The sequence below is a fragment of the Arachis hypogaea genome, chromosome 1 (assembly GCF_003086295.3).
Source record: "Arachis hypogaea cultivar Tifrunner chromosome 1, arahy.Tifrunner.gnm2.J5K5, whole genome shotgun sequence".
Classification (NCBI taxonomy): Eukaryota; Viridiplantae; Streptophyta; class Magnoliopsida; order Fabales; family Fabaceae; genus Arachis; species Arachis hypogaea.
In genome coordinates this window covers 9,353,158-9,380,049 of record NC_092036.1, presented here as the reverse complement: position 1 = coordinate 9,380,049, position 26,892 = coordinate 9,353,158, and the positions used below count along the sequence as shown (strand labels likewise).

Genomic DNA, 26,892 nt, shown 5'->3' with positions numbered 1-26,892 from the left:
TAATTTTATTAAATAATTAAGTTAAATGTATAAATATGAAATTAGTTGTACAGTTGAAATATTCGCATTACTTGACGACTTTACTCACACAGCGGCAGCTAGCTCTCTCTCTCTAATCCAAAACCATTTCTCTCTCTCTTCCTTCATGTCTTTTTCTTCTGATCTTCTATCACCACCACCACTTCTTCTTCTTCTTCTTCTTCTTCTTCTTCAGCTTCATAGTCTCTTTCTCACTGGATCATGTCTCGAGCATTCTCAATAAGGCATTTATCTACGCTTCATCTTCCTTTTAATTTTCTCATTTGTTTTGTTTTATTTTATTTTGGTTTTAGCTGGGTTTATGAGTGAGTAGGGTGACTGTTATGACTGTAACTAACTCTTGTCTCTTTCTTCTGGTTTTGTTGTGTGGGTTTTGATTCGGTGCTTCGCAGGGGCTATGCCTTTATCATGAGGTCGCGCGACGTCTTCCAGTGCTGGCCCTTCCCGACCAGCGACGCAACCGCAGAGCAAGTACGCTCATGGCTTCCGCCGATGACTGTTCCCAACTGGACCACTGACCACTACGACGACTCTGAGCTCAGATCCAACCGCATCGCCTCCGGAGAACAGGAAAATGAAAATCCTCCGTCGGATGCTGCAGCTTCGAGAGAATCGAAAAGCTCAGAAAAGTCACCGTCGCAGGAGGAAGAAGGAGAGGCGGAGAAATTGGAGATTCAGGCGGTGGATGACGCGGTATCTCATGGCGACAACGGCAAGAGGGAATCGGAGAAATCGGAAAAGTTGCCGGAGGAGGAGGAGGTGGAGAAATTGGAGAATCCGGCGGTGGTGGAGACGGCATGTCAAGGAGACGACGGCGAGAGAGAATCGGAGAAGTTGGATGAGGAAGAGGAGGAGAAATTGGAGATGGTTTGCCCGGTGTGCGGCGATTTCAAAGCGGCGACTCTGACGGCGGTGAACGTGCACATGGACGGATGCCTGAGGGAGGATCGGCGGCGGCGACAGATGAAGATGTCGAAATTGAAGTCAAAGTCAAAAGCGCCAAAGAAGAAGCGCTACATCGCCGAGATTTTCAATGTTGAAGACGAAGAGGAAAAGCTAGAGCAAGAAGAGAATCTAATGGAGGAGGAGGAAGAGGAGGAGCTGGAGAATGAGCGACCCGAAATCGAGACGGAGATGAAGTTCTGGCCGTTCGGAGAGGACGTATCCGTCACGGTCGAGAAGTTCCGGTGGCTTTCACGGCGGCTCGAGGAGCTGAGATCCAAAGGAACCACTGGTGGCGGCAGCCAATCAATGAGATCGGAAGGAGGAAAAACGAATACCGTGTCGGAGGATTCGTTGTCTTCACCGGAGGAGGAGGAGGAGAAATTGGAGATGGTTTGTCCCGTTTGTAGGGTTTTCAAGGCGGCGACGGTGACTGCGGCGAACGCGCACATCGACGGTTGCCTCGCGCAAGCGATGAGGGAAGAGCGGTGGCAGATAAGGAAGAAGCTGGGGTCGAATCTCAAGCCTAAAACGCAAAAGAAGCGTTCCCTCACTGAGATTCTCAACGTGGCGCCGCAAATCGACACTGGAAACTGTGACGCACCAGTGGATGCTACAGTAGATGAAGAAGAAGATAACATGGAACGTGGCGCAGGTAAGAGAAAGAAGAATACAAAGAAGAACCCAATGAAGAAAAAGAAGAAGATAATGGTGAAGAAGAAAAGCAAGGTTCAAAAGCGCGTTTGCCTTGTACCTCTGAGCACTAAGAGTAAGATGGTGAAAATGAAGAAGCCGAAGAAAAAGAAAAGGAAGAATAAGAAGAATTTGTTCAACGACGAGTTCGCTGCAACGAAGGTACGCTACGTGTATGTACATATATATGGTTTACATTACATGAAATAATAGGATTTTATCGTTATTATGCATGCTAGTTCCTTGATTTTAATTTGAGCTTAATGGATCGGAGGCAACCAACGATGCGATTAATGGAATTTAAAACATAAAATATTAGCTTTAAATTATATCTTAGCTTCTTGGTGTTGTATGTGTTGCTTGTCTCTTGGTAACAGAAGCTCTAGGTAACAGAGATAGCATCACTTTTGTTATATGTGGAAGATTAAATTGGATTGATGACTATCATAGTGTGAGTTTATGTCTGAACTAAAATTCAGGAAAAGAAAAACAAGATAAAACATGGTTATTTCTTATTAGAGAGTTGGGTACACGGGAAATTAAAGGACATGCATTTAGTTCGGAGTACGTAATTTGTTATTAAATAGAGAGAATTTGATATATGAAATAGAGAATTTGGCATGCCATACAAAAGTAATTAAGAAATACAATGTATATATATGAGGTAAAGGTCTTAATAGGTAGAAAGAATTCAGAAGAAAATGGAAAAGAGAAGGGGGGCTGATGGTGTGGTGCTGGGATGTTGATCCAGCTGGAAGTTGTTTAGGAAGGACAGGTATATATGATAGCTATATAGAAGGGGCCACTCATGGGTCATGTGTTAAGAGGTGGAAGAAGGTAACTGAGTCTGATGATGATGGGTTCTTTCTGCCCCGTCACTATTAGCAAATAATTTGAAAAGGGTAATTATCATACATGGGGCCATCATCATGGGCATGGTGTATATATATAGATAAACATTCATATAATTTCATTATCTTATGGCTGGCCTTGCTTTTCTGACCTAACTCTAGCAGATAGAGGTTAACATACAACTTATTAGGTGCTTGAATTTGTTTGGGGTATATTAGGAAGGCAACTACTCCCATGAAGATGGCAAAAACATCTTCTCATGATGATCCTTGTTCAAAAAGTGTAACTTATTTATTTAGCAACATTTTAAATAAAAGTAACACTTTTACTTCAAATCAAATCAAGCCCTACAATCTATCATCCAATGGTCAAAATGATGTATCTTCACATGATGATAATCATTAAATCTTCATTGGAGTAGCCACCTATTAGGAATTGGGAGATCATATCCATTTCGTTTGGGATATATACTGAACTGTATTGATGATTTATACGACTTCAACATTTAGACACTGTTGAAATAAAAACTTGTATAATTTCAAAGGTGAATCATAAATTAGTAAGTGCACTATCTCAAACAAAATGAGTTAATGGCTAGTAATTCTCCTTATAGTTGGGTGGATTTTGGTTATAGTCTTAGTGGAGTGATATTAGATCATTATGGAGGTGGAGTTCTACTCTAAAGTGTATTATTTTATGCACTCGTGAGGGAGGTACTGATGCTAGTGTTGGATATATCTACACTTTTATGTATATAATGATTCTAATTTGGTGTTATGTGTGATAATAATACGTGAATGAGAAACTTGTCTGATTTTATTCTGAAACTGTTTTAGTCTATGGTGGGTTAATTTGCTCTTATAGTATATGTGTCGCTTAGTCAAAAGGAAGTTAGTTTGTATTTTGTGAATTTTATTTTGGAAAAGTGGAAGTGGTAGATAAACTATGACCATTTTGAATAACATAAATAACCACTAATTAAATAAAAATATACTATACCCTAATTTAATGTTATTAATTAAATTTAAGATTAATTTACTCTTTTAATTCTATTAATTCACATTGTTCACACATTATTGAAAAATGTTGTTGGTTATCTATATTTTTTCTTTGAAAAAATATAGGTAGACAATGAAAATACTAAATAATATAAATAATAGATATATCAGATGCTTATTTCACTAGGTGTACAGATGATTATTTTAATATTAAGATTTAGATAAATAATTTAAAAATATAGTGTATTTTAATTTAATTAATAGTTGTTCATGTTGTTCAAAAAAATTATTGGTTACTTATAGTAACCATTTTATTTTAAACTAGCGTTGTTTTTTAGATGCAACCAAACCAATGAGTAAAAGTTGTCAAATATGTAACTTTAAGGAGCTGATTGTGAAGGTTGCACACAATATTGTAGATGTTGGTTAGTGGTATCTTTTTTTCCTAGAGCGGACCGTACTCCAAAATCAATTTAATCACATTAAAATTGTGAAATTCCATGGATAGGTTTTATTGGTTCAACAAGAGTGTTAAGTACATAGTCAAAATTTTGGTGACTATTTAAACACCAACTTTGATAATATTTAATTCATTATATATTCCCATTTTTTTCATCCATAATTTAACCAATGTCAACTGAACTACTTTTGAGCATGCCTTTAAAAGGGAAAAAAAATATATTATTACTGGTCTTACGTTAGGAGAATGTCTCTACTCAAATCTTAGTTTTCTGGATGTCACTAGGCTAATCTCCCTTAATGCTTTATATTCCAACTTTGTCTGATGATGATTATAATGTTTTTGTTTCGATTTGGCTAGGAAATAGGAATCATTATTATTACACAGTTTCTATATAGAGGTAGTGCATGATATGTATGTAGTGTTTCGTAGATAAAAGGCCTCAAATTTTTCACGGGCTAAAGTATTCTTTATGCATCCTATTCATGCATTTGCCCTATGATCCTCTCTCTTTAGTAGGCCTTTTTCAATGGATGTTTAGTAAAATTCTTTAGTATTGCTTTAATATCCCAGTAATTTGTTTGTTAAGGAATTGCTTTTGCTCCGTTTCTTTAAAAGATACCTTTCTCTTTTCAATTTTTTGTTTTTGGGTTAATTTATAGTTGGAAACTTTTTCTAATATTGACGAATTCCTTTATTCTAAAACTTTAACTAAGAATCGATGGGAAAAGTTTACATTTAGGTGAAAACTCAGAGGAAGTCGACTTTACATGAAGTTGATATTTTAGAATTATTAGATGAAAATTTAGACAAATCAGTTAAATCATCTAACGACTCTCAAGTATTAACTTCATGTGAAGTCGACTGCACCTGAGTTTTCACTTTATATTTAATAATTGTAATTTATGAAATTCAGAATGACTTTATCATAATTGTTTTATTTTCATGTTTGTAGGTGCATACATGATACATATATACTCCTATAAACATAACAAGTTGATAAGATTGAAGCTAGTACAAATTGTCTTTTAGGGTAAATCTTTCATATTTTATTTTGAAAAAAAAAACGCTTCAGGACATTAAAAAAAAAAAGAGGTTAACTAGTCCGGGTTATCAGTTTTTTCAAGAAAAGAGAATAATGATAACAATTAACTCCAATAATGAAGAAATAATACTTAAATAAAGAGAGATCTGATATATCCTTTGGTTTTAATATGCGTTAATTAAAATACTAATAGAGATGTATATTACTTAATTAAATAAATAAAAAGGTTATAACATCTAAATGATGAGAAAGTTAAATAAAATATTTTAGTTCTCATTATGTATCGTCGTAATGAGTTAAAATATTTTAGATATTATAATTGTCTAAACAAAAAATATATTAAATTTCTTTTTCTCGACAAGAAAAATTGTCTTATAACGTATATATATTTACGTGTTATTATTATTAGTATTATTACATCTATTATTATTTATTTCTTTATTTTTGTTTATATTTATAAAATTAATTAATCAATTCTCTTTCATCAGTAAAATCAGCAAAACTATCTCTTTATTGATTAAATATATAAATACTTCATTATTATTTCTTATAGAGAGGTCTCTATCCTCTCCCAAAAGTAAAATATATATCCCCTCTCTCTTGACACACATTTTAATTACACTTTGCTTTCTTGTATTTTTAAAACCTACTCCGTCCGATACTCCCGTATCAAATAAGAAAAATAAAAACAAACTAGAATAGTAGAATCTGCTAGTTACATGCTGGCCAAAATTCACTAAAATTGCTGGCCCCTAGACTTTTTCATAAGGGAATAAGAATAGTTCAGTTTAATATATATATCAATTTTTTTCTGAAAAATAATCATCATATAGTTGTTGTTGTTAATATTTATTCTTTTACATAAAATTCAAAAGAAAATCATATTATTATTATTATTATTATTATTATTATTATTATTATTATTATTATTCATTTTTTATATTATAAATATTTCAATAACATATATAACTATTACTTAATTAAGGATAGCTTTTTTTTCTAGGAAGTAAAATAATGAACATGTAAAGATTGAAGAAAAAGTCTAGGGGGCCAGCAATTTTAGTGAATTTTGGCCAGCATGTAACCAGCAGAGAAATGTGAGCCATTGGATGAAATTTCACACCAATCTCACACCATCAAATCATCATTGATGGCTATTTGATGGCTAACAATCACAAAAATTGCTGGCCCTAGCATTGCTCTTCCCTTATTTTACTAAAAATATTATATATGAATATTATAAAATCAATTGCAGATAAAATACGTTTTTTTAAATAATTATGACAAATTATAGTTAGTAATATATATTCTCTTAGTATACTATTATTAGTCACGTTCTTTTTTATATAGAAATTCATTTATATAAGTTTTAGTAAATAAAGAATATTTTGATCTTCAAAGAACAAAATAATAATAATGAGAAGATCGAATTGCTAGAATAGGACAGGAGAGTTTATATTTCAAAGAAAGATGGGAAGTAGATGAATAACAAAATGTGTCTTAGGGCCTGTACTTTACTCATCTAAAAGGTGGTGGTAATTAGTTGTTTAATTTGTTGCACAAATCTATTTCTATAGTATCCTATGAGTTATTTATCATCTAGTTTTTAAGTTTGAACACTATTTTAAATATAAAATTCTTGTAACTTATATATATAAAAATTTAAAATTACCTTTCCAAACAAATACTTTCTACAACTTACATGACAAAATAAATAAAATACAGGAGAATGACTAAAATTTCTATCAAAGCATGCTCACAAGTCTTCCCCGACAAACCTTTTGCGTAGAGTATTTTCTTTTTTAAGTCCTATTCGTTATATAAAATTTAGTTCCATTGAGTCACCTAAGCTTTTCCTCTCCTTTTCCATCCGTTTGCAATTCTTGTTAGAGTTGAGAGACCTTCACTAGCTAGCTATCACATCATTTTTCTGCATTATTCAGTTGTTAATATATATTATGCAATTATTGTTGTTATGGTTATTGTTTAAGTTAGTTTTCTTCGAGTCTCAGGAAGATGCATCTAAGAGCAAGGTGCAAAGATCAGCAACAAGATCCACAAAACAAAAAGGAGTAGATGTTGAAGTTGATGTCATTGATGCTTCTCTTACCCATGAAAAGAAATTGGATTTGAAGATATTACCAGAAGAAAAGAAGGAACAAGTAAGTTGTGACTCAGTTGAAAAGCTACAAAAAGCAGTCTCTCCCATTCGTGGCATACTCAAGAATCACAAACATATCTCTCGAAATACTTCAAGTGGTGGTTGCAATGTTCAAGAAGGTACCGAAGAAGAAAGCCACTGTGATATTCAAGTGCCAACTTCAGACAAGCATGTGAGATTCTCTGGTAAGGATTATACACTTGGCCCAAAAGATAGAAGCTCATTTGATGAAACTGCTACTAACTTGGCTTCGGATGCATCAGAGTCTTCATTTGCAAATGAGCATTGCTCTGAAAGTGAGGCTGAGGCAACTCGGAATTCGGAGGCCAAAAAAAATGATGACAATAATGCCATTAACAAAGACAAAGGCAAGGAGGTTTGCCCTATTGCTGAAAGTAAACAGTTTTGCAATGTTCTTGGTCAAGTTGCAGCACAGAATTTCTTGCAGCCATGTACCAATCAAGAGAAATCAAAGCACATTTCAGAGAAGGGTCAATCATCACCATCCAACGTGGCATTCCATGACAAGTCTGATAGAGGCAACACAACTCCACTGCATTGTTCTCCATATGCTTTCGCTCCTAGATCTCTTCCTGCAGTTCAAACAGGACAGGTTTCTGGTGTAAATACGCAAGTGCCTGAATCTGAAGCTTTCATTTCCACTAGAAAATTCGTGGATCATATGGAGGATAGGACTATTAAATCCGCCACTACGAACTTGAACTCTAACTCGAATTCAAATACAAGGACATTTTTGGGGCCTTCATCCTCGTATTCTACTTCGTTTAACAAAGCAAATGAGAGGCCTGAATTTCAACCGCATAATTATGGCGACAATGGTAATAATGGCAAAGCTTTAAGTAGCAGACCATCGTTTAGCATCTTTAATGCAGATATGTCTGATAACTCGAACCAGTTTCTTGGCCAGGGAAAAGCAAATGCAAGAGAAAATCTCATGGACCAGAACTTTATTGGTTTGCCACTCAATTCTCACGGTGAGCTGATCAATTTCAGTTCCAATTCCATCAGCGGAAAAGCAGTGATGAATCAACAACCGGATAAATCATGCATATTAAAAGGTTACTTTAATGCACCTATGAAGGAAACTTCCCATCAAAATAGCCAACAACATTCAAGCATTGGTGCCAGGAATGTGGTTCAGAAGACGGTTCAAGATAGGCTAAATCCATTTCCACATTATCCAGCCAGGTTAGGTGTTACAGAGTTACATGGAAGTAGCCGAACAAACATCTTCCAGCAAAATTCTGATAGTAGGAGTTCCGGTCACTTGGTTCAGCTGCTTGATCCAGGTTTGAATCTTGCCAGATCCTATCCCGTCGAACGTGACAAGACGCCTAACTACATGGGAAATGGAATGATTTATCCAAAAGAAAGTTCAGGACCTATTGCACCGAGTGCTGGACCTTCCCGCCAACCAACAATGAGATTGATGGGTAAAGATGTTCTAATTGGTGGGAGCAACAAAGAGAAACAAACATTTGTGAGAGGTGAAGAATCCAGAAGGAGGCATTATCCTGAGCATCATGCTGCTACGGACAATTCTTTATTGGGAAGATGCTCTAAGCTGGATCGGGCTTCTGGTTCACATTCATCACAAACACCACCTGAGAATGTGTTAATTCAAAGTAACCCATCATTACAAGGCACTGTTTTGATGACTGGTACAGGCTCTGGATTTCTTCAAAGTAATCATGTATGCCAACAAGGAAACCTTGGACTCAACAAAAATATTTCTAGTTCTAATTTGCAGTGGCAATCTACGTCTGGTGCCAAACTAAAATCACACATCAGCTTTAAGTCTCAAGTACTACCATCTCCTCAGCATACTCCTTTACCCCAACTTGAGCTGAATGACAGGAATAAGCACCATCATCATGCTTCGAGTTCAGCGTCCGAATTTCCTTTAATGCACCAAGGTGTTGAAGAACCGGCAAAAACATCGTTGTTTCAGAGGCAAAGTGCTACTTTTACAACTTTCCCACCATGGTTGTTAGGTCCAACAGAAAGGCTTCCAGGGACCTCTGCTACTAGAAGCTTTCCTCAAGATACACGGGAAAACAATTTCACTACACCGGCCGGGAACCATTCAGCAGAATTTCGGTATCCTCCTGATCCTTGTCCACCACCAATGGTTGCTCAACCTCCATATATTCCAGTTACTCCCCTTAACAAATCACCACACTCTGCAGTAAATAGTGGATTTATAAACATACCTCAGGTCGCTGACAGAGTGAATCCGAATGGTATCATGACTACTACCCATGACCATAATCATCATCCATACACAAATGCCAGGAAAAGACCAGCTTCTAATTTCATTGATCTTATAAGGCCTAACAAGTTACAAAATATAGCAGTGCAAGGAAACCCATTTGGCCGCATGATCAGTTCGACCGGAGGAAGCTCAAGTGCAGGGTTGCAAAGAAATGCAGGAGCTGTTGAACTTGGTTCCCAATTGAATGGTGCATTATACTCAAGACAGAATCAAACTCAGAATCTGAACCCTGCAAGTCATGTTGGTGCTAATTCCATTCTAAGACCTTCTCAGAACATGGATCAGAACTACACAAGAACAATGAATTCTTCTGCCATTCCAAATACTGCGACAACTGACTGTGATAGAGATCTTGAACTTCGGAGGAGACTTACAAAATTGCATAGGTTTTAGGCCTAATTCAACATTTTATGGCATCAGGTTCTTTTTCTTTTTCCTTTTTTTTTTCATTATAGTATATCCAATGAAACATTATTTATCAGTTCTATATTTAGATATTCATCTTCATTCAAAGTATTATTCCTTCATGTTAGCTTTTATTGCAAAGACAACAATTTATCTTATTTTGCGAATTCCATGTTGGTTCGTCTCATTTTTATGTTTACCTTTATTTTTAATTTGTTATCTTTATTTTATACCAATCATAATATATTCTATCGTGAAAAGTATAGTATTGTGGAAGCTATATATAATATAATTTAAAGTATCAACCTCAAGATTGTTGCAATTTAAACAAAGTATAGTTAAGGATTACATAATATTTTTGTGCATAATAACACATGCAACGAAAGCAATGATTACACAACGTTTATAAAATCCTAATAAGATATCAACTTGGTTATTAAATCAATCTTCAGTGCCTCCAAGCTTCTTTCTCAGCCTGCAACTTCGAATAAAGAAATGGGAAAATATTATTAAAAGATGAAATATAGATAAGCTTTATAATGAAGCAAACATATGTACTTAATTAGAGTTGTTGATAGCATACAGCTTTGACAACTTTCTCAAATGCATCAGGACCATATCTCTCTATGTAGCGTTCAACAGATTTTTTTGCATCAATGCTCAACATTTGAAGGTCCTTCCTCTTGTCTTGATCTGAATCCTTGTAACTTCCATAGCTTACTATCTTCACATATTGCCTCACATAATTCTCATATATAAAAGCAGCACCATTGAACATTGGCAGTACCAGCCAAATGCAAAACACAAGCTTCATGTATGGCCATATGGGAAACCTATATAATATAATAAATGTTCAATTATTATTAGCCACATATAGAAATCTATTTGGTATTTCAATTTTCAACTTGGTTTTGGTATAATTAATGATGATATTTGTACGTAAAAAATGGACATTAATCATGGACGCCAAGGAAAAAGAAATAATATCACTATGTATACTATTACTTTTAATAAGTTGGCACATTAAAAAATTAATGTATTTAGATATGACTGCATCAAGATGTATTTATCAATTTACACCAAAATCAACATTAAATTCAACTATCAATGTAGAATGAATAAATATTAAAAATAAATTAAATTATATATGTATTTATATATAAATACATCGTGATTAATTTTGGTAATTGATTTTCATGTGCAAATAACATTTTTAATACCTCAATTTTAATTTATCAAATAATCAATTATTATTTTGAAAAGGTTAGAATATGGTATTCTATCAATCCACTACTTTTAATACTCAAATATTATATATATGTATATGTACATGCATGTATTTTTATGTAAATTCCTTATCATATAATATACATATATCTACGTACCATGCTAGAATATTATAACATGAAAGCTCAAAGAGTTCGACGAAGGAGTATAAAACCCAGTAAGTTAGCCATTGATGATCATCTAAGGTTGAAGGACTCTCAATCGCCCTTATTGATGCGTATCTGTAATATTATATTTACTCATACAAAATATGTCATTATATTGACACACCCCAAAAATAAATATTGTTGCACTACTTTCAAACTTCTATATATAAGAAGGAATGAATATGAACGTAGAGCAAAAATAATATTATTTATATATTAGTCATAAAATCATAAAGTTAATTAAGAATTGGCAACTAGCTACTAGCTTACAAGGGATAAAGAAGCATCACTCCAGGCCTGTCAAAAATGAAAAACAAAATTAAAAACTTATATATGTAATTATTTAACCATCAAACTACATATACAAAAGTTTGTGGAATTATATTTCGTATCGCAAAGGATTATCGTTGTAAGCTAAACAATACAAATAATTAAATAAAAAAGAACAAAACAAAACCTAAGCATTGACTATATATATATATATATATATATATATGGAAAATTCCATATATATGTATATGCTCTCTATCATAAATAAACCATACATATATGGCTTTGTCTATAATAATTTTCTTTTATAATAATCTTCCTTTACCATATTAATTTATTGGGCAATTTTCTTTGCCCTATCTATTTATTGGTAAAAACTTAGGTGAAGTCGACTTTATGTGAAACTGATATTTGAGAGTCGTTAGATAAAAATTTAGTCAATTCATTCAAATCATCTAATAGCTTTCAGGTACCAACTTCACGTGAAGTCAACTGTACTTGAGTTTTCACCAAATTTATTAGAAGTAGTGATTCTAAAAAAATGAAATATAATGAAAGTTGGTAGATATATGAGAATAACAAAGATATATGCATATATTTACATATTTACCCTGCTATTGTGTAGAAATTTCTTACAACTGTTCCAAGAGCGCCCATGATATGAAGATGTGTTATTCAATAATTCAAAGGATCTTTTATGGAAGCTAAGTTAGATTGAATAATAATGAGTTATACTATGCAGCTTTTCACTAATTGGTTCAAGTAGTTTATCGGGTATCTATTTATATTGAAGTGCAAGTTGGTTGATGAAGGAAGCAAAGAATGTTTATGAGACGACACAAAAGTCTTCTTTTCTCTAATGGGAAGAAATTAATTAAGAACCATATAAAAGCTTAATGGATATGTAAGCAAAGCAATAGAAAGGGTTAGGGCACGTAGGTGCCTATATATATTATATATTTATTTTATGTTAGAAAGATTGGGATTTGCATGTGGACTTTTGAAATCTTTAATGGTATATATATTCAAGAGATTATGTATATTATTCCTTATCTTATCTCTTCTTCCAAAAGCGAAATATTTTTTTTTTACAATAATCCGTTTTACAAAGTTATTCACTCATACTAAAAATCAGGTATTATATATTTAATTATATATATATTTATACATATTATATATTTTTATATATTCACTTACACTAATAAAACTTTTTTATAATAAGATAATATTTTTATACGCAATAGTTAATTGATAATTAATTTTTTGTATATACGTAATATAATTATTGATTTTAACAATGGCAAAATGACCATTTTTCGCAAGACTTATATAATTTTGAACAGACCGTGTAATTCACATGACTTCTATTTGAAAAATAATTGAAATACAATTTTATTTTAGTTACTTTTCAATTCTTTACATGTAAAAGAATTAAATTTCATCATTTCAAGTATAAAAGATTGAAACTAGAAAATCAGGCAAGTTTTAATTCTAATGCCAATTCCATACCCAATTCCAAGTGGGTGTTCATGGGCGACTGGCCTGACCAGATTTAATTAGATTTGGACTTAGTTCTAAAAAGATATCGAATCTATTTTGTGTTGAGATTAAGGATAATTAATTATGATAATTAGAGAACTAATTTTAATTTTAAGAAAGTTATATAAGTATAGAGGGAAAATTCTATTGAGAGGATGGCTCATTTGTTTTACTGAAACTAAATTCAATATTTTTTATTTTTTAATTTTTCAATTACCTCTTCTTTCCTTTTATTTTTCTGCGATCAAAGCTACTGCTGCGAAATTCCTTTCATGGTATCAAGAGTCACAGGTGTTTGATTCATGGCTTCTCCTAATGAAGATTCTACCAATTTCAATTCCAATAACACTCTTTTCTCCTCTTCTGTTATCAACAATTTTTTTCCAAATTTCTTCAATCAAAAATCCTTTCACCCGATTAGTGATAAACTTGGTGAAAATAATCACAAGACTTGGTAACAGCAAGCTTTTTTTACAATTCGAGGACAAGATCTTGAAGATCATCTCCATCCAACACGAATTCCTCCTCAATTTGATTCCATGGCAAGTCAGCAAGTTGGGATTGAATCTCAACAATTCAAACAATGAAGGTAGAACGACTATAATCTCAGCTCATGGATGCTTGCATCTATGGATTCTGATTTCAAAAGTAAAATGGTTGGGTGCATCTTTACTTATGAAATTTGGAAAAAGATCGAAGAATATTTCGAGAAATCCATCAAGTATAGGGTTAAACAACTCAAAGCATAACTCAAATTGGTCAAAAAACATGGTATGTCTGCTTAAGATTATATCTCAAAAATTAAAAGCCTTCGTGATTCTTTAGCAGCCTTAGGTTACCCTCTTTCGACAGAGAAACATGTAAAGGCTATTCTTGAGAATTTAAATGAAGAGTATCGAAGTCTTTTAATCACAATCAATGTGAAACCTAAAATGTAGTCTTTGTGAAGTGCAAACTCTAGTATTGACTCATGATGACATGATGAATAAGTTCAGAAAACCAGATAATGTTCTTATACAAGCTAATTTTGCTCAAAGTTCTTTTCCTTCTATGTCAAATACTGTGAGAGGCAATCCGATGAGAGGAAGGGGGAGAGGTGGAGGTCGACCTTTTAGAGGTGGCAAGTCTTTTTATTAACAACCACGACCTTAATGCCAAGTAAATGTGGCCGATTTGGACACATTGCTTGGCACTATTTTCATAGATTTGATCAACAGATTCTCCCACCATCACAAAATCAAAACACTCGAATGAACAACTACAACTCTCTTTCATCAACTACTTCCACTTCAACCCAAGTGAATTCTATTGCAATCACTCCTCCTCCACCTACAAATACCTTTCACAACCCTGCTGCATTCTTTGCTGCACCATCTACTGTCTTTGATCCAGCTTGGTATCTCGATACAGGTGCATCTCATCATGTAACCTCTTCTCAATCTAACTTGATTGCATTATTTGAATACACAGGCCAGAACAAGTGCAAATAGGTAATGGAACATGTATTTCTATATCTAATATTGGACACTCTTTTTTGTATTTTTTATCTTCTAAAAGATGGTTTTCTCTACAAAAGTTAATTTACTGTACTCATATAACCAAGAATATGATTTCTGTATCTAAATTTGCTGAGGATAACTTTGTTTATTTTGAATTTTATGCCGTTTATTGTCTTGTTAAATGTCAGTTCACCAAGAAGGTTCTACTACAAGGTTTTAGACAAGGAGTCTTATATCAGTTTTCTAATATTGTTGTCCCTTATTATTCACAAATAGATTCATGTCCAAAAGCTTTCTCTATATCTCTTCCTTCTTTTGATTTGTGGCATAAGAGATTACGACACACTGCCACCAAAATAATTGTACATCTTGTTCTATCACAATGTAACATTCTCTTTGATAGCAGTGTTGATAATAAGAAGTTTAGTCTTTGTAAAAATTGTGTTCAAGCTAAAATGCATTCTATTCTATATAGTGATTCTTTAACTGTTTACACTTCACCATTACAATTAGTTTATACGGATGTTTGGGGATCCTTTCCCATTATTTCTCATCTTGGTTACAAGTATTATGTTACATTTATTGATGCATTCTCCATATATACATGTACTTTTTTACTTTCTCATAAATCTCAAGTTTTTACAGCTTTCATTCAATATAAAAATTTTATAGAAAACCAAACTAATTGCAAATTAAAGGCTTTACAGTTAGATAATGGAAGTGAGTACACTTCCAAAGCTTTCTCTACATATCTTGCACAAGAAGGTATTCAACATCGTTTTTCATGTCCATATATCCCCCAACAAAATAGAAGAGCTGAGAGAAAACATCGACACTTAATAGAAATGAGTTTAGCCATGTTATCCACTGCTCAAATGCCAAAAATTTTCTGGGATGAAACTGTTATTACAGCTACTTATTTGAAAATAGGTTACCCACTCCTATTTTGTCAAAAAAAATCACCTTTTGAGGTCTTATTTAAACAGAAACCTGATTATCAATCTCTCAAAATCTTTGGTAGCGCATGTTTTCCTCTTCTTATACCTTTTAATCAGAATAAATTAGACTATAGATCTCATAAGTGTGTGTTTTTTGGATATGCCCCTAATTACAAAGGCTATAAATGTCTATCACTCAATTGACGAATATATATCACTAGAAATATTAAATTTGATGAATCTCAGTTTTCTTATTCTGACTTATTTCCCTCTAAATCTGTTATTAATGAGCTTGACTAAACTAAGAAGGATGCATATAGTCCTTTTTATTTTTCAAAGTACCCTATTTCTACTATTGTTTCACATGTCACTTCAGTCACTCATCAAAATTCATGCACCTTAAATGAATAAGACACTCTACTTAGTTCACATACAATTAAAGGTGTTCTTTTGTCACAACTAATGACTATCCAAGCTATAAATTAACGGATGCTTTTGGTTCTAGCCACAATCCTACTCCAACACAGCCACAAGGCCCAATGCAACCCACTTCTGGTATAGACATTGTTCTTCCACCTATAGAATCCTTTAACACTCAACCCTCTACAACATCAAACCATTCACAACCAATTACTCCTCACAATACTCATGCTATGATGATAAGGTCTAAAACAAGTTCGTCTAAACCAAAAGTATTTTTTTCTTTTATTCGGTCCAAAACTAGTGATGAACAACCTCCTAAAACATCTCATGTTGCCATCATTATTCCTTGTTGGAAAGAGGCGATGATAGAAGAGTTTCAAACTCTACAAAGAACTAATACTTGGTCTTTAGTGCCTAAGCCAGAAAATGCAAAAATTATAGGTTGCAAATGAGTTTTTACCGTTAAAAGACACCCTAATGGATCCATTCACAAGTATAAAGCTAGGTTAGTGGCTCAAGGCTTTCACTAAGAAGAAGGTTTTGACTTTGAACAAGTTTTTAGTCTGATAATTAGACCTACAACAATTAGACTAATCTTAAGCTTAACTTTTTCTCGAAATTGGGTGATAAGGCAATTTAATTTCAACAATGCCTTTTTGAATGGGGATTTACATCAAATAATCTACATATCACAGTCGATTGCTTTGAAGAAAAGTCTAACACACATATTTGTAAGTTGAATAAATCTCTCTACCGCTTGAAACAAGCTCCTAGAGAGTGGTTCATTAAGTTAAGCACCACTTTGCACTTTTTTGGTTTCAATAATGCCAAGTCTGATAATTCTTTATTTATCAAAAAATATACCAATTCAATTATTTATATTCTTTGTTATGTGGATGACATTATAATTACTGTCAATAATTCACATTGTGTGGCTGACATGATTAAGAAATTGGACATTATTTTCTTATTAAAAGATTTAAGTGACTTAAGCTATTTTTTGGGGGATTGAGATTTACAAAATTGAAATGGAACTTTGTATCTCTCACAAATCAAATATATTACAAATTTATTGTCAAAATTGGGGATGGCTCAAGCTAGCTCTATGCTAATCCTTGTGGTTTCTTCGTTACAATTGTTGTCGGAAAGTTCAGAGAGTTTTGAAGATCCAAAACTTTATCGAACTGTTGTAGGATCTCTATAATATTTATGCATCACAAGACCAGATATCTCTTTTACTATGGCAAAAATTAGCCAATTTATGTATTCTCCCCTCTTGGCTCATTGGAAGCCAGCAAAGCGGGTGTTAAGATATTTGAGAGGCACGCAGCATCATGGTTTAGTCCTGCACATAAGCGATGATATGAGATTATATGAATTTGCAGACTCAGATTGGGCTGCTGATCTAGAAGATAGAAAGTCGGTGTCAGGGTATTGTGTGTATTTTTGGGCTAACTTAATTTCTTGGATGTGCAGGAAACAACCAACTATAAGTTGTTCTTCTGCAGAAGCAGAATTTAAGAGTGTAGCAGCTTGTGAAGCTGAGGTACAATGGTTCAAGCATTTGTTAGAAGAATTGGATGTCAAGCTTCAAACTGCTCCAACAATATATTGTGACAACTTAAGCACTGTTTTGTTAATGGCAAATCATGTGTTACATGACAAGATTAAACATTTCCAGCTTGAAGTACAATTAATCAGGGACAAGATAAATAAAAAACAGTTACAGGTTATGCGTATTCCAGGGACAGACCAGGTTGCTGATCTTCTTACTAAACCTTTGACAGCCTCCACATTTGAAAGACTGAGGTTCAAACTGTGAATTGTCCCAAGGCTAAGCTCGAGTTTAAGAGGGGAGAGGGGAATATTGAGATTAAGGATGATTAATTATGATAATTAGAGAACTAGTCTTGATTTTAAGAGGGCTATATAAGTAAAGAGGAAAACTCTATTGAGAGGATGACTCATTTGTTTTACTGAAACTAAATTCAATATTTTCTATTCTTTAGTTTTTCGATTTTCCCTTCTTTCTTTCTATTCTTCTACGATCAAAGTTACTGTTGCAAAATTCTTTCATTTTGATCCGGTAAAATAAATTGTGTTAAACCGGGTTAATCAAATATAAAATTAGTATATACAAAGTTGTAATTTTTATATATTAAAATAATAAAATTTTATTTTTAAAAATTAAATTTAATAAATATTATATTATATTTATACTAAAATAAATTATTTTAAAAAAATAATACCGTATAATATAAAAAAATATTAATTAAAATATAAAAAATATAATATGACATTATTAATTTCATTCTAAAATATATTTTTTATTATAAAAAAAATATCTTTGGGTCGGAGCAAGTCGGGTGACACAACATAACAAGAAGACGACATGAAAATAATTTCGAATAAAAGTAACAAATTCGAACCAATAAAATATATCTTGAAGTCCGCATCCAATTGATCTGGGTCTTAAAATCATCTCTATGTATACTATTAACTGTTCTAGTTAAGTAAGTTTATAAATTAAATATCGCATTCATCTTGGAGCGATATCTCAATTTAACAATATTGATTGTTTTTAAATAAATTGAATTAGCTAGGTAAAGAATCATATATGCACAAGTACAACACCCCATTGAGGAATTGCGTGCTATATGGGTAAGGTATATATATATATATAATCATGTTTAATGCAATTAAAAATTCTATAGAATTATGTATTTTGTATCTTATAAAAAATATTTATTTATACTACATACAACTAAACAAGTTTGATTATTTTTTATTGAAATTTATTTATTCTACTATGACAGGTTTAATTATTTTTGTAATTGATTATTTAGTTGAAAAAATATATAATCAATATGTATAAATACATAGAAATACATAATGATTAATTTAGTGATTAAATTTTAGTATACATGGAGCAATTTTCATAATCTTAATATTGATATACATAGCTATAGAGGGAATGACGTTGCTATACATAGGGGTTTATGATCGGCGAAGAATATAGAAATGCTATTTTGAATTTTTATAATTGTCTAAATCCACATTTATTTTAGTTTGTAAACTTTCACAATGTTTTGCAATGTTAAAAGCTGAAAAATGAAAAATAAAAAATTGTATGCCTACCAAAAGTGTCCAAACACAGCAATGTAATATTAATATCTAATCATGGTACGGTTTTTTCTTTTTCTTCTTTGGTCAAAACATGTTATGTTTAATTGAGTAATTTTTAGTAAGTTATCAATGTGATTTTGGTTGGTGAATTTAAATGACATTTTTTTTTAAATAGATATTAAAATTAGTTTTGACTCAAGGTTGAAATCAATATAAATTCAATGTACATCATGTGAATACATGTTTTTGCATGCGGAATGGATGACAACCATGAATTACAAAGCTTAAATTATAGTATGGTTTTAGTATTAGATATTAGATTAGATAATGAGATAAAGTTCCTTCTAGATATATTTATACTGTGCTGTCAACAAATCATATAACCGAAAAAGCAACCATATAAAAACATCTTATTATTTGATTCGAAAATTTTCAATACATCTGTCTGTTTTTCTCCTCATAGATTGATTAATGAAATCCTAACCTTAACCTTACACAAAAAGATACAAATTATATGAATGATAAAAGTAAGAATCATAACAAAAATTTGAAGGATAACCCTTTTTTCCTTTAAGCAATATGTCCTGCCAAGGTAAGAATCTTGACATGCTTCTTCTGCCTCAGCTCATGAGGGACAGGTCCAAAAACTCTGGTCCCAATAGGCTGGCCTTGCTTGTCAACAAGCACCACAGCATTGTCGTCAAACTTGACCTCACTGCCGTCGCATCGCCCCCTTTGCATTGCCGCACGCACAACCACACCATATACTACTTTTCCTTTCTTCACTTTTCCATTAGGATGTGCTTCCTTCACGGATGCTACTATTGTGTCGCCTAATCTCGCTCCTTTCTTACCTTTCAGAGCCTGTATACACATGACCTTTTTAGCCCCCGAGTTGTCTGCGACCTTGAGAACGGTCCTCATTTGTATGAAGGTGCGCTGTTGCTGCAGCTGCAAGGAATTGGGATGCGTTTTTTGGTAAGCAAGGATGCATATCGAATACTATAGGACGGGTTAAGCCTGCTGCTCTAGCTAATTGTCCACCCTTTCTGAGTGTGATTTCTATGTTATGTATGGCCGTGCCTAAGGGCATATCGGTTGAAGTGGATTCTTCTTTCCTTGTTTGGTCTATGTTTTCATTTTTAGTGTCTTCAGTTCATGAATAAAAAGAAGAAAACAATAGAATCTTATTTTCTGATTTCATTTCCTATTTTCACTTTTCTTTCGCAAAATTTTAAAAACAAAATACACTAAAAATGAAAATAGAGATTGAAAAAAGAAATCAAACAGGCCCTTATTACTCATAATAACATGCATATCTTGTCACTAAACAAATTTAGTCACCAATCCATATCTGGTACTTTTGCAGTACAAGGAAAAATTACCATTACTATTTTGTTCTCTAGAAGCCAAGTTCATATATACTAACCTGAGAAAAGGAATTGCTGCATGTCATCTCATGTGATGTGGTAAATAAACCAGGGGAGTTGTTGCTTAATCCACCGAACAGAGAACGACTCACTAGTTTGGTTTTTATGCATGGAACAGAAAAGATGACGAGGTGAAAATAAATACATCATCATTGAATATATTCAGTCCATGCTTCAATTGCAAAAGGAAATCGATAGGGGATTATAGCAGTGGCATGGATGTGAGCTCAACATATATCAAGAAGAAGTTAGAAAGATTATTGCAAATATACAAAATGCAGTTGTTGAAGAAGAAAAGATTATTGCAAATATACAAAATTGGCAGGAGTTCATGTTTTAAGAAATAAAAATCATTATACAATATGAAACTATAAAGTGTCCATAATAACTGCACGCTTCCCTGATAAATTGCAAGCTTTTTTTTCCCCATAGAAGCATATTATCCTTCTCATGACTCACTTTTGGTTGGTTACCAAAGAAATGAACCAGTACGAATCAACTACAAGCCACTCCATTCATAAATCATAATGAAAACGACGTTCAATGACTAAATAATTTCATTAGTAAATGAAACACAGGTTCCATTCTTTCGAATGTGAAGGCCTACCAGATACCTCAGAGGCTAAATCCTCGTCAAGTATCTTTCACTATCTCAATGATATTCATCTCATGTATATAACCATAATAACCATATGTATACTACTAAACCTACCAAAATCCTGCAAATGGAGGTTACAACTAAGCTAAAATCAATTGCTAAGAAACGATAATGTTGAAACAAATGAAAACAGTTGTCATGAGCTCAGAGATTAGTCGAATAGTGATGAGCTACTAGCAGCAACCGATGTAAACCAACAAGAATAATGCATTAAGCCAAGAAAACTAATAGTTGAGCCAGCAGTATTTTGAAACACACAACATCATAACAGCAACAACTATATAAATTTGAAAGATCGTACTCTAACTCTAAAACCATAGAAGCCCTATGCCTAAGCATCAAGTTCAAGAATAATAGAATAGTATCCTGTGACTTGTCACAAGTTTCAAGATTCATAGCTAAAAGGCAGCATATATGAATTTGTCATTCCATTCCTTCTAATAAGCTAAACTGCATACCGTAAAATTAAGCAACTTGAAGTGGAAACTAATACATAGTTGCAACTTAACAGTTGGGAAAAAATTCAATTTTTTCTGTGATACACGAAATTTCAGCGCTCTATCTCAGACATGAATGATGAATCTAAATAATAAAAACAATCATTTGAAGCTCATAGAACGAAACATAACATGATTAAGAAAATTCAAGCAAAAACGAAAGAAAAAGAAGAATCAAGTGAGTTACTGTAAACGAAACAGTTAACCTTACCACGAGAGCACCTGGAAGCGAAGCTTGCAGCCATCTTCGAAATTCTATTCTTCACAGTTGAATACTGAATACTTCACTGCAGAGAGTGTAGATCTCCGACGAAGAAAAGGGTTTAACGAAACCCTTCGTCAAAACGACGTCGTTTTATTTTATGATTTATTTACTATTTTTATTTTTTTTGGGGTAAATGAAGGTGCTGAAGCCCAAAGAACAAAAGAAAAGGATTTATTTATTTACTATTTTAATTTTTGAGAATTAAATATATAAATTGGTACATTACACTGAAACGCTGCGTTTCAACTCTTAACTAAAACCGAGAAGCGGAGCTGCTGTTATCTTCTTTTATTTTTCTGCTTTCCTCATTTTGCATTAGGGTTTTCGGAGGGCACAACAAAATTTCAATCACAGGGACATCGATTTTCCCGCCACAAGGTACGACATGCCTCACAAGATTCTTATCTGTTATTGAAAATTGTAGCATTGTTTGATTGTAGAAGAAAAAAATTTTTGATCGATGTTTGATTTTCGAAGCATGTATAAGAGAATTGCATGTCACTGAACGCCTGCGAAACTTCAGATTTTTTTTTTTTGGTGTGCTTTTGTATTATCAGTTATGTTTATTTTGAAAACTGCAGTGTTGTTTTAGGTTTAGCTGCCTTTAATTTTCAATTTTGTATTTCTTTTAAATATTCTTTGGAGCTGAGAATATTAAAGAGAAAAAGTTTATCGTATATACATATAGAGAGTTTGGAAAATTTATGACATTTCTTAGTTTTTGAGGAAACTTTAAATTTTAATATATAATCACTGAATAAGAGTTTATGATATCATTGAGCTAGTGGACTGAAATTAGGGCGAGAAAATACAGAGTGTTGCGGTATTATTCCAATGGGTTCCTCCTTGGCCAGTATTAACCATTGGAAAGAAAGAGTTGTTACATTAACAACTACCTAGGCTTATTGAATAGTATAGTAAGTTATTCCTTTTGTGCGACAATTGGATAGTGTTACGAACTGCGAAGACAAGTAATTAATTGTCTATTTTTCCGCATATAAATCTTGTTTTTCAACTGGCTCCTATCAGTTTGGAACTAAATTAAAATTTAATATCCCCGTATTTAACTTTGAGTGGAGAGAGGTTCTCTTAAAGCTTGCTTTTGAGTTTCAGTTACATATACTTATGGGAAATGCAAATTCGAATATCCTATTCTTGAGTTCCAGTATTATTATCAATATTTTGTAGAAGCTGATGAATGAATTACTTTTTGTATTCATTCCTTTCCATATTTGATTATCTCTTTATAATAACGTAGAAGTCAAAGATACATGAACATATCCATTTCATCACTATTTCCTTTTGGAAATGTAGAATGTGCATTATCTTATTTTCGTGTTTTATTCAATTTCAAATTATATATACTTTATAGTAGAGTTAAAATAATATATTGATTTATTTATTTTAACATAAATAATAATTCGTATATGCTAATAAGCTATCATATTCATTGCGGTTTTGTCAGTTTGAGCACACGTGCGTTTACACAGACTGGATTGTGCCAATACGCTATCCTGTTCATTATATTTTACACTCCGAAATGGAAAATGTTTGACTTGAATTTAACGCGCTGCCTTTTTGCCAGGTTCATGCGATGGATATGTCAGATGCTGTCATTGTCAAATCTAGTAGGCTGAAATCTGTTGTATGGAATGATTTTGATAGGATAAAAAAAGGAGATACCTGTGTAGCTATCTGTAGGCATTGTAAAAAGAAATTGAGCGGGTCAAGTTCCAGTGGGACATCACATCTAAGGAACCATTTGATCAGGTGTCAGAGAAGATCTAATCATGGCGTAGCACAATTCATTACTTCAAGAGAGAAGAGAAAGGAAGGGACTCTTGCAATTGCAAATTTCAATTTGGGTCAAGATCAGAACAGAGATGAAACCCTTAGCCTTGTGAATATTAAATTTGAGCAGACACAGTTGAAAGATGAATCTGTCAATGCTGGAACTAGTACCTTTGATCAAAGACGGAGTAGATTTGATCTTGCTCGCATGATCATCCTACATGGGTATCCATTGGATATGGTGGAGCATGTTGGTTTCAGAGTTTTTGTAAAGAATCTACAGCCGTTGTTTGAGCTTGTGACATTGAATAGGGTTGAGGCTGATTGTATTGAGATATATGAGAAAGAGAGAAAAAAGATGAATGAGATGTTAGACAAACTACCTGGGAAAATCAGCCTTAGCGTTGATGAGTGGACTGCTGGCGGGAATGCTGAGTATTTGTGTTTGACAGCGAATTACATTGATGAATCATGGCAGTTAAGAAAGAAGATATTAAATTTTATAAGGGTTGATCGTTTTCACACTGAAGACATGCTTTCAGAAGCTGTCATGACTTGTCTGATGGATTGGGATATTGACCGCAAGTTGTTCTCCTTGATACTGGATAGTTGTTCTACTTCTGATAACATTGCGATTAGAATCAGTGAGAGGCTTTCACAAAACAGGTTTCTTTACTGTAATGGGCAACTATTTGATATACGGTGTGTTATAAATGTTCTTAATATCATGGCTCAACATGCTTTGGGAGCTGTGAGTGAAATAGCGGAAAAGATTCGAGAAATTGTTCGCTATACTAAAAGTTCACAAACTGTGCAGGCAAAGTTTAACGAGATGGCTAAAGAAGTTGGGATCCTGAGTCAAAAGTGCTTGTTTCTAGATAATCCCTTGCAATGGAATACGACTTATTCAATGCTTGAAGCTGCCTTAGAATTCAAGGATGTTTTCATTCTTCTGCAAGAAAATGACACATCCTACAGAATCTGTTTATCTGATGTAGAGTGGGAGAGGATCAGCACAGTTAATAGCTACTTGAAGCTTTTTGTTGATGTCATTGAAATTTTCACTAGGAGCAAGTTTCCAACAGCGAATATATATTTTCCTGAACTCTGTGATGTTAAGTTGAATTTGAATGAATGGTGCAAGAACTCGGATGAATGTATCAGTTCTTTGGCATTGAGACTGAGAAGCAAGTTTGATGAATATTGGGAGAAATGTAGCTTAGGGTTGGCAGTAGCAGCCATGTTAGACCCTAGATTTAAGATGAAGTTGTTAGATTATTACTACCCACAAATCTATGGTAGCATGTCTCCCGGTCGCATCGAAGAGGTCTTTGAGGGTGTGAAGGCTCTATACGATGAACATTCAATAGGCTCCCCATTAGCTTCTCATGATCAAGGTTTGGCCTGGCAGGTTGGCAGTGGGACACTTTGCTTACCAAGTTCCACTAAGGACTCCCGGGATAGACTGATGGGGTTCGACAAATTTCTCCATGAAACTTCTCAGGGCGAAGGTGTAAAATCGGATCTAGAGAAGTACTTAGAAGAGCCACTCTTTCCGCGTAATGTTGAATTCAACATATTAAATTGGTGGAAAGTTCACACTCCCCGGTATCCAGTCTTATCCATGTTGGCGCGAAACATACTGGGAATTCCAATGTCGAAGGTTGTGCCAGAATTGGCATATAACAACAGCGGAAGAGTCCTTGATCGTGATTGGAGCTCGCTTAATCCTGCTACAGTCCAGGCTTTGGTTTGTTCACAAGATTGGATACAAAGTGAACTGGAAAATTAGAATTGCTTTTCCCTGCATTCAAAAATGTACATGCCAAATCCCCTCTTTAAGTATCCCCATTGTAAGTTAGATCTTCTAACTCCCCATTTTGATTCTCCTCATCCTATATCAGGTTTTTGTTTAGTCCGCCGCCGTATTCAACTTAAGCAAGTTGATTTTTATGATTTAGCTTACATTATTTTTGTTTACTATTTTAGCAATCTGTGCCTCTGGTTTGTTGAAACCTCGTGTCCCTTTTAGAAGAAACTTAACCTATTTGCTTGCTAAGATAGGGCTATGTATATCTACCCTTTCCAGATGGATTGAGGTGGGAGTTTTATGCATTGGAGTATTGGAATGCCTTTTGTTGAATTTGTTTTTTGTTTGGAAATGAGGCTTGAATTTAGGATCCGACAAAATTATCTGACGAACTATCCAAAATAGATAGGTTTATCCAACTAACCCAATCTTTTATGGGCAGTTTATTTGTTTCTGATCATAATTGTCTGTTAAATTTTTTTGTGATTATAAATTGTAGTGTATTCTATTCTAAATGTTCTGATATGGCACAGGCAACTATTCTATCTTTTCTTTTCTTTTAATTAAATTGTTGAATTATACTTAGAATTGTATATGCTAACAATTAAAGTGAAAAAGGAAAAAGTCTTGTACTCTTAAAATAAATTTAGGACTTGTATCATATTTACAAGATCTCATTTCTAAAAGGTTATAGCAATTAACATAGTCACTTATAGACTGGGGAATTCGAATATAGGAATCAAATAGGCACAACTGCATGAGGTTCTCTCTTGCTTGGAAATAGCGATCATAATTAAAAAGGGTACACTCCTTTTGTGCGAGGAAAATCAAATCACTTCTTGATGTATAGTAATCAAATTGGTGCTACTTACACTAGTATAATTTTGAAGAAAGATTGATAAAATTTGTTCAAAGTTTGAGTAAATGGTTAAGAAGTTTGAACATGCATGGTGGTTTTGGATGTGAATGCAAGAAGTTGAAATTTGAAATTTAGGTTTGTTTGAGTGTTCGCCTGTTCGGTCATCTCTTTCGTATCTCGGTAGAGGTTTTGGTTTAGATGGAGTTATTACCTATTTGTATTTTTGACATATTTCATAGTAAAATATTTGTTGGTAGTCTTTGTGCGTGGACGGAGGCTTTATCCAACCATGCTAATGTGTCAAATTTTGTTTATTTTGCCTCTGCTCTCTCACTACTATGCTTAAATTTTTAACAAGTGGCATCAGAGTTCAATGTTGAGTTTTGGGGCAAATTTGTTTTGAAGATATTTGAAGGATTCAGGATGATGACATTTTTGGAGATGATTTTAAGTATTAAGTATT

The 26,892-nt window shown here is 33.4% G+C and overlaps 4 protein-coding genes across 6 annotated transcripts; 2 read left to right on the top strand and 2 right to left on the bottom strand.

Annotated features, from left to right (window-relative positions):
• The first annotated feature begins 64 nt into the window (after positions 1-64).
• On the top strand, positions 65-10,078 carry LOC112800525 (uncharacterized). Of its 2 annotated transcripts, XM_029297400.2 has the most exons (4): positions 65-263; positions 432-1,836; positions 7,042-7,375; positions 7,454-10,078. In XM_029297400.2, exons 1-4 carry the CDS (start codon positions 241-243, stop codon positions 9,877-9,879), a joined length of 4,188 nt encoding a protein of 1,395 aa, XP_029153233.1. In that variant the 5' UTR covers positions 65-240; the 3' UTR covers positions 9,880-10,078. The 2 variants fall into 2 exon arrangements, with proteins under 2 accessions (XP_029153233.1, XP_029153231.1); XM_029297398.2 differs by having other exon boundaries at positions 7,042-10,078.
• An 81-nt stretch (positions 10,079-10,159) lies between these two features.
• Positions 10,160-12,349, bottom strand: LOC112710311 (HVA22-like protein f). 2 transcript variants are annotated; one of them, XM_025763535.3, is made up of 5 exons: positions 12,205-12,349; positions 11,595-11,621; positions 11,277-11,399; positions 10,475-10,724; positions 10,160-10,366 (listed from the first exon to the last, which is right to left on the bottom strand). In XM_025763535.3, the coding sequence occupies exons 1-5, from the start codon at positions 12,249-12,251 to the stop codon at positions 10,340-10,342; spliced, it is 474 nt and encodes a 157-aa protein (XP_025619320.1). In that variant the 5' UTR covers positions 12,252-12,349; the 3' UTR covers positions 10,160-10,339. The 2 variants fall into 2 exon arrangements, with proteins under 2 accessions (XP_025619320.1, XP_025618613.1); XM_025762828.3 differs by having other exon boundaries at positions 10,160-10,372; positions 12,205-12,345.
• Positions 12,350-19,517: 7,168 nt separating this feature from the next.
• LOC112795310 (large ribosomal subunit protein uL14mz) lies at positions 19,518-22,120 on the bottom strand. The gene is made up of 3 exons (XM_025837250.3): positions 21,916-22,120; positions 20,549-20,640; positions 19,518-20,070 (listed from the first exon to the last, which is right to left on the bottom strand). The coding sequence occupies exons 1-3, from the start codon at positions 21,947-21,949 to the stop codon at positions 19,690-19,692; spliced, it is 507 nt and encodes a 168-aa protein (XP_025693035.1). The 5' UTR covers positions 21,950-22,120; the 3' UTR covers positions 19,518-19,689.
• An 89-nt stretch (positions 22,121-22,209) lies between these two features.
• Positions 22,210-25,903, top strand: LOC112795303 (zinc finger BED domain-containing protein RICESLEEPER 2). Its single transcript, XM_025837242.3, has 2 exons — positions 22,210-22,347; positions 23,555-25,903. Exon 2 carries the CDS (start codon positions 23,564-23,566, stop codon positions 25,550-25,552), a length of 1,989 nt encoding a protein of 662 aa, XP_025693027.1. The 5' UTR covers positions 22,210-22,347; positions 23,555-23,563; the 3' UTR covers positions 25,553-25,903.
• The last annotated feature ends 989 nt before the right edge of the window (positions 25,904-26,892 follow it).

Coding starts and splice junctions, on each gene's coding strand:
- LOC112800525 (XM_029297398.2), top strand. CDS start 241: ATGTCTCGAGCATTCTCAATAAG. Junction 264..431: donor TCTCGAGCATTCTCAATAAG/GCATTTATCTAC, acceptor GGTGCTTCGCAG/GGGCTATGCCTTTATCATGA. Junction 1,837..7,041: donor ACGAGTTCGCTGCAACGAAG/GTACGCTACGTG, acceptor TTCGAGTCTCAG/GAAGATGCATCTAAGAGCAA.
- LOC112710311 (XM_025762828.3), bottom strand. CDS start 12,251: ATGGGCGCTCTTGGAACAGTTGTAAGAAATTTCTACACAATAGCAGG. Junction 11,400..11,594: donor GTGATGCTTCTTTATCCCTT/GTAAGCTAGTAG, acceptor ATAATATTACAG/ATACGCATCAATAAGGGCGA. Junction 10,725..11,276: donor TGTTATAATATTCTAGCATG/GTACGTAGATAT, acceptor TATATTATATAG/GTTTCCCATATGGCCATACA.
- LOC112795310 (XM_025837250.3), bottom strand. CDS start 21,949: ATGGCTGCAAGCTTCGCTTCCAGGTGCTCTCGTG. Junction 20,641..21,915: donor CGCTTCCAGGTGCTCTCGTG/GTAAGGTTAACT, acceptor AAACCAAACTAG/TGAGTCGTTCTCTGTTCGGT. Junction 20,071..20,548: donor GCAGCAATTCCTTTTCTCAG/GTTAGTATATAT, acceptor AATTCCTTGCAG/CTGCAGCAACAGCGCACCTT.
- LOC112795303 (XM_025837242.3), top strand. CDS start 23,564: ATGGATATGTCAGATGCTGTCATTGTCAAATCTAGTAGGCTGAAATCT.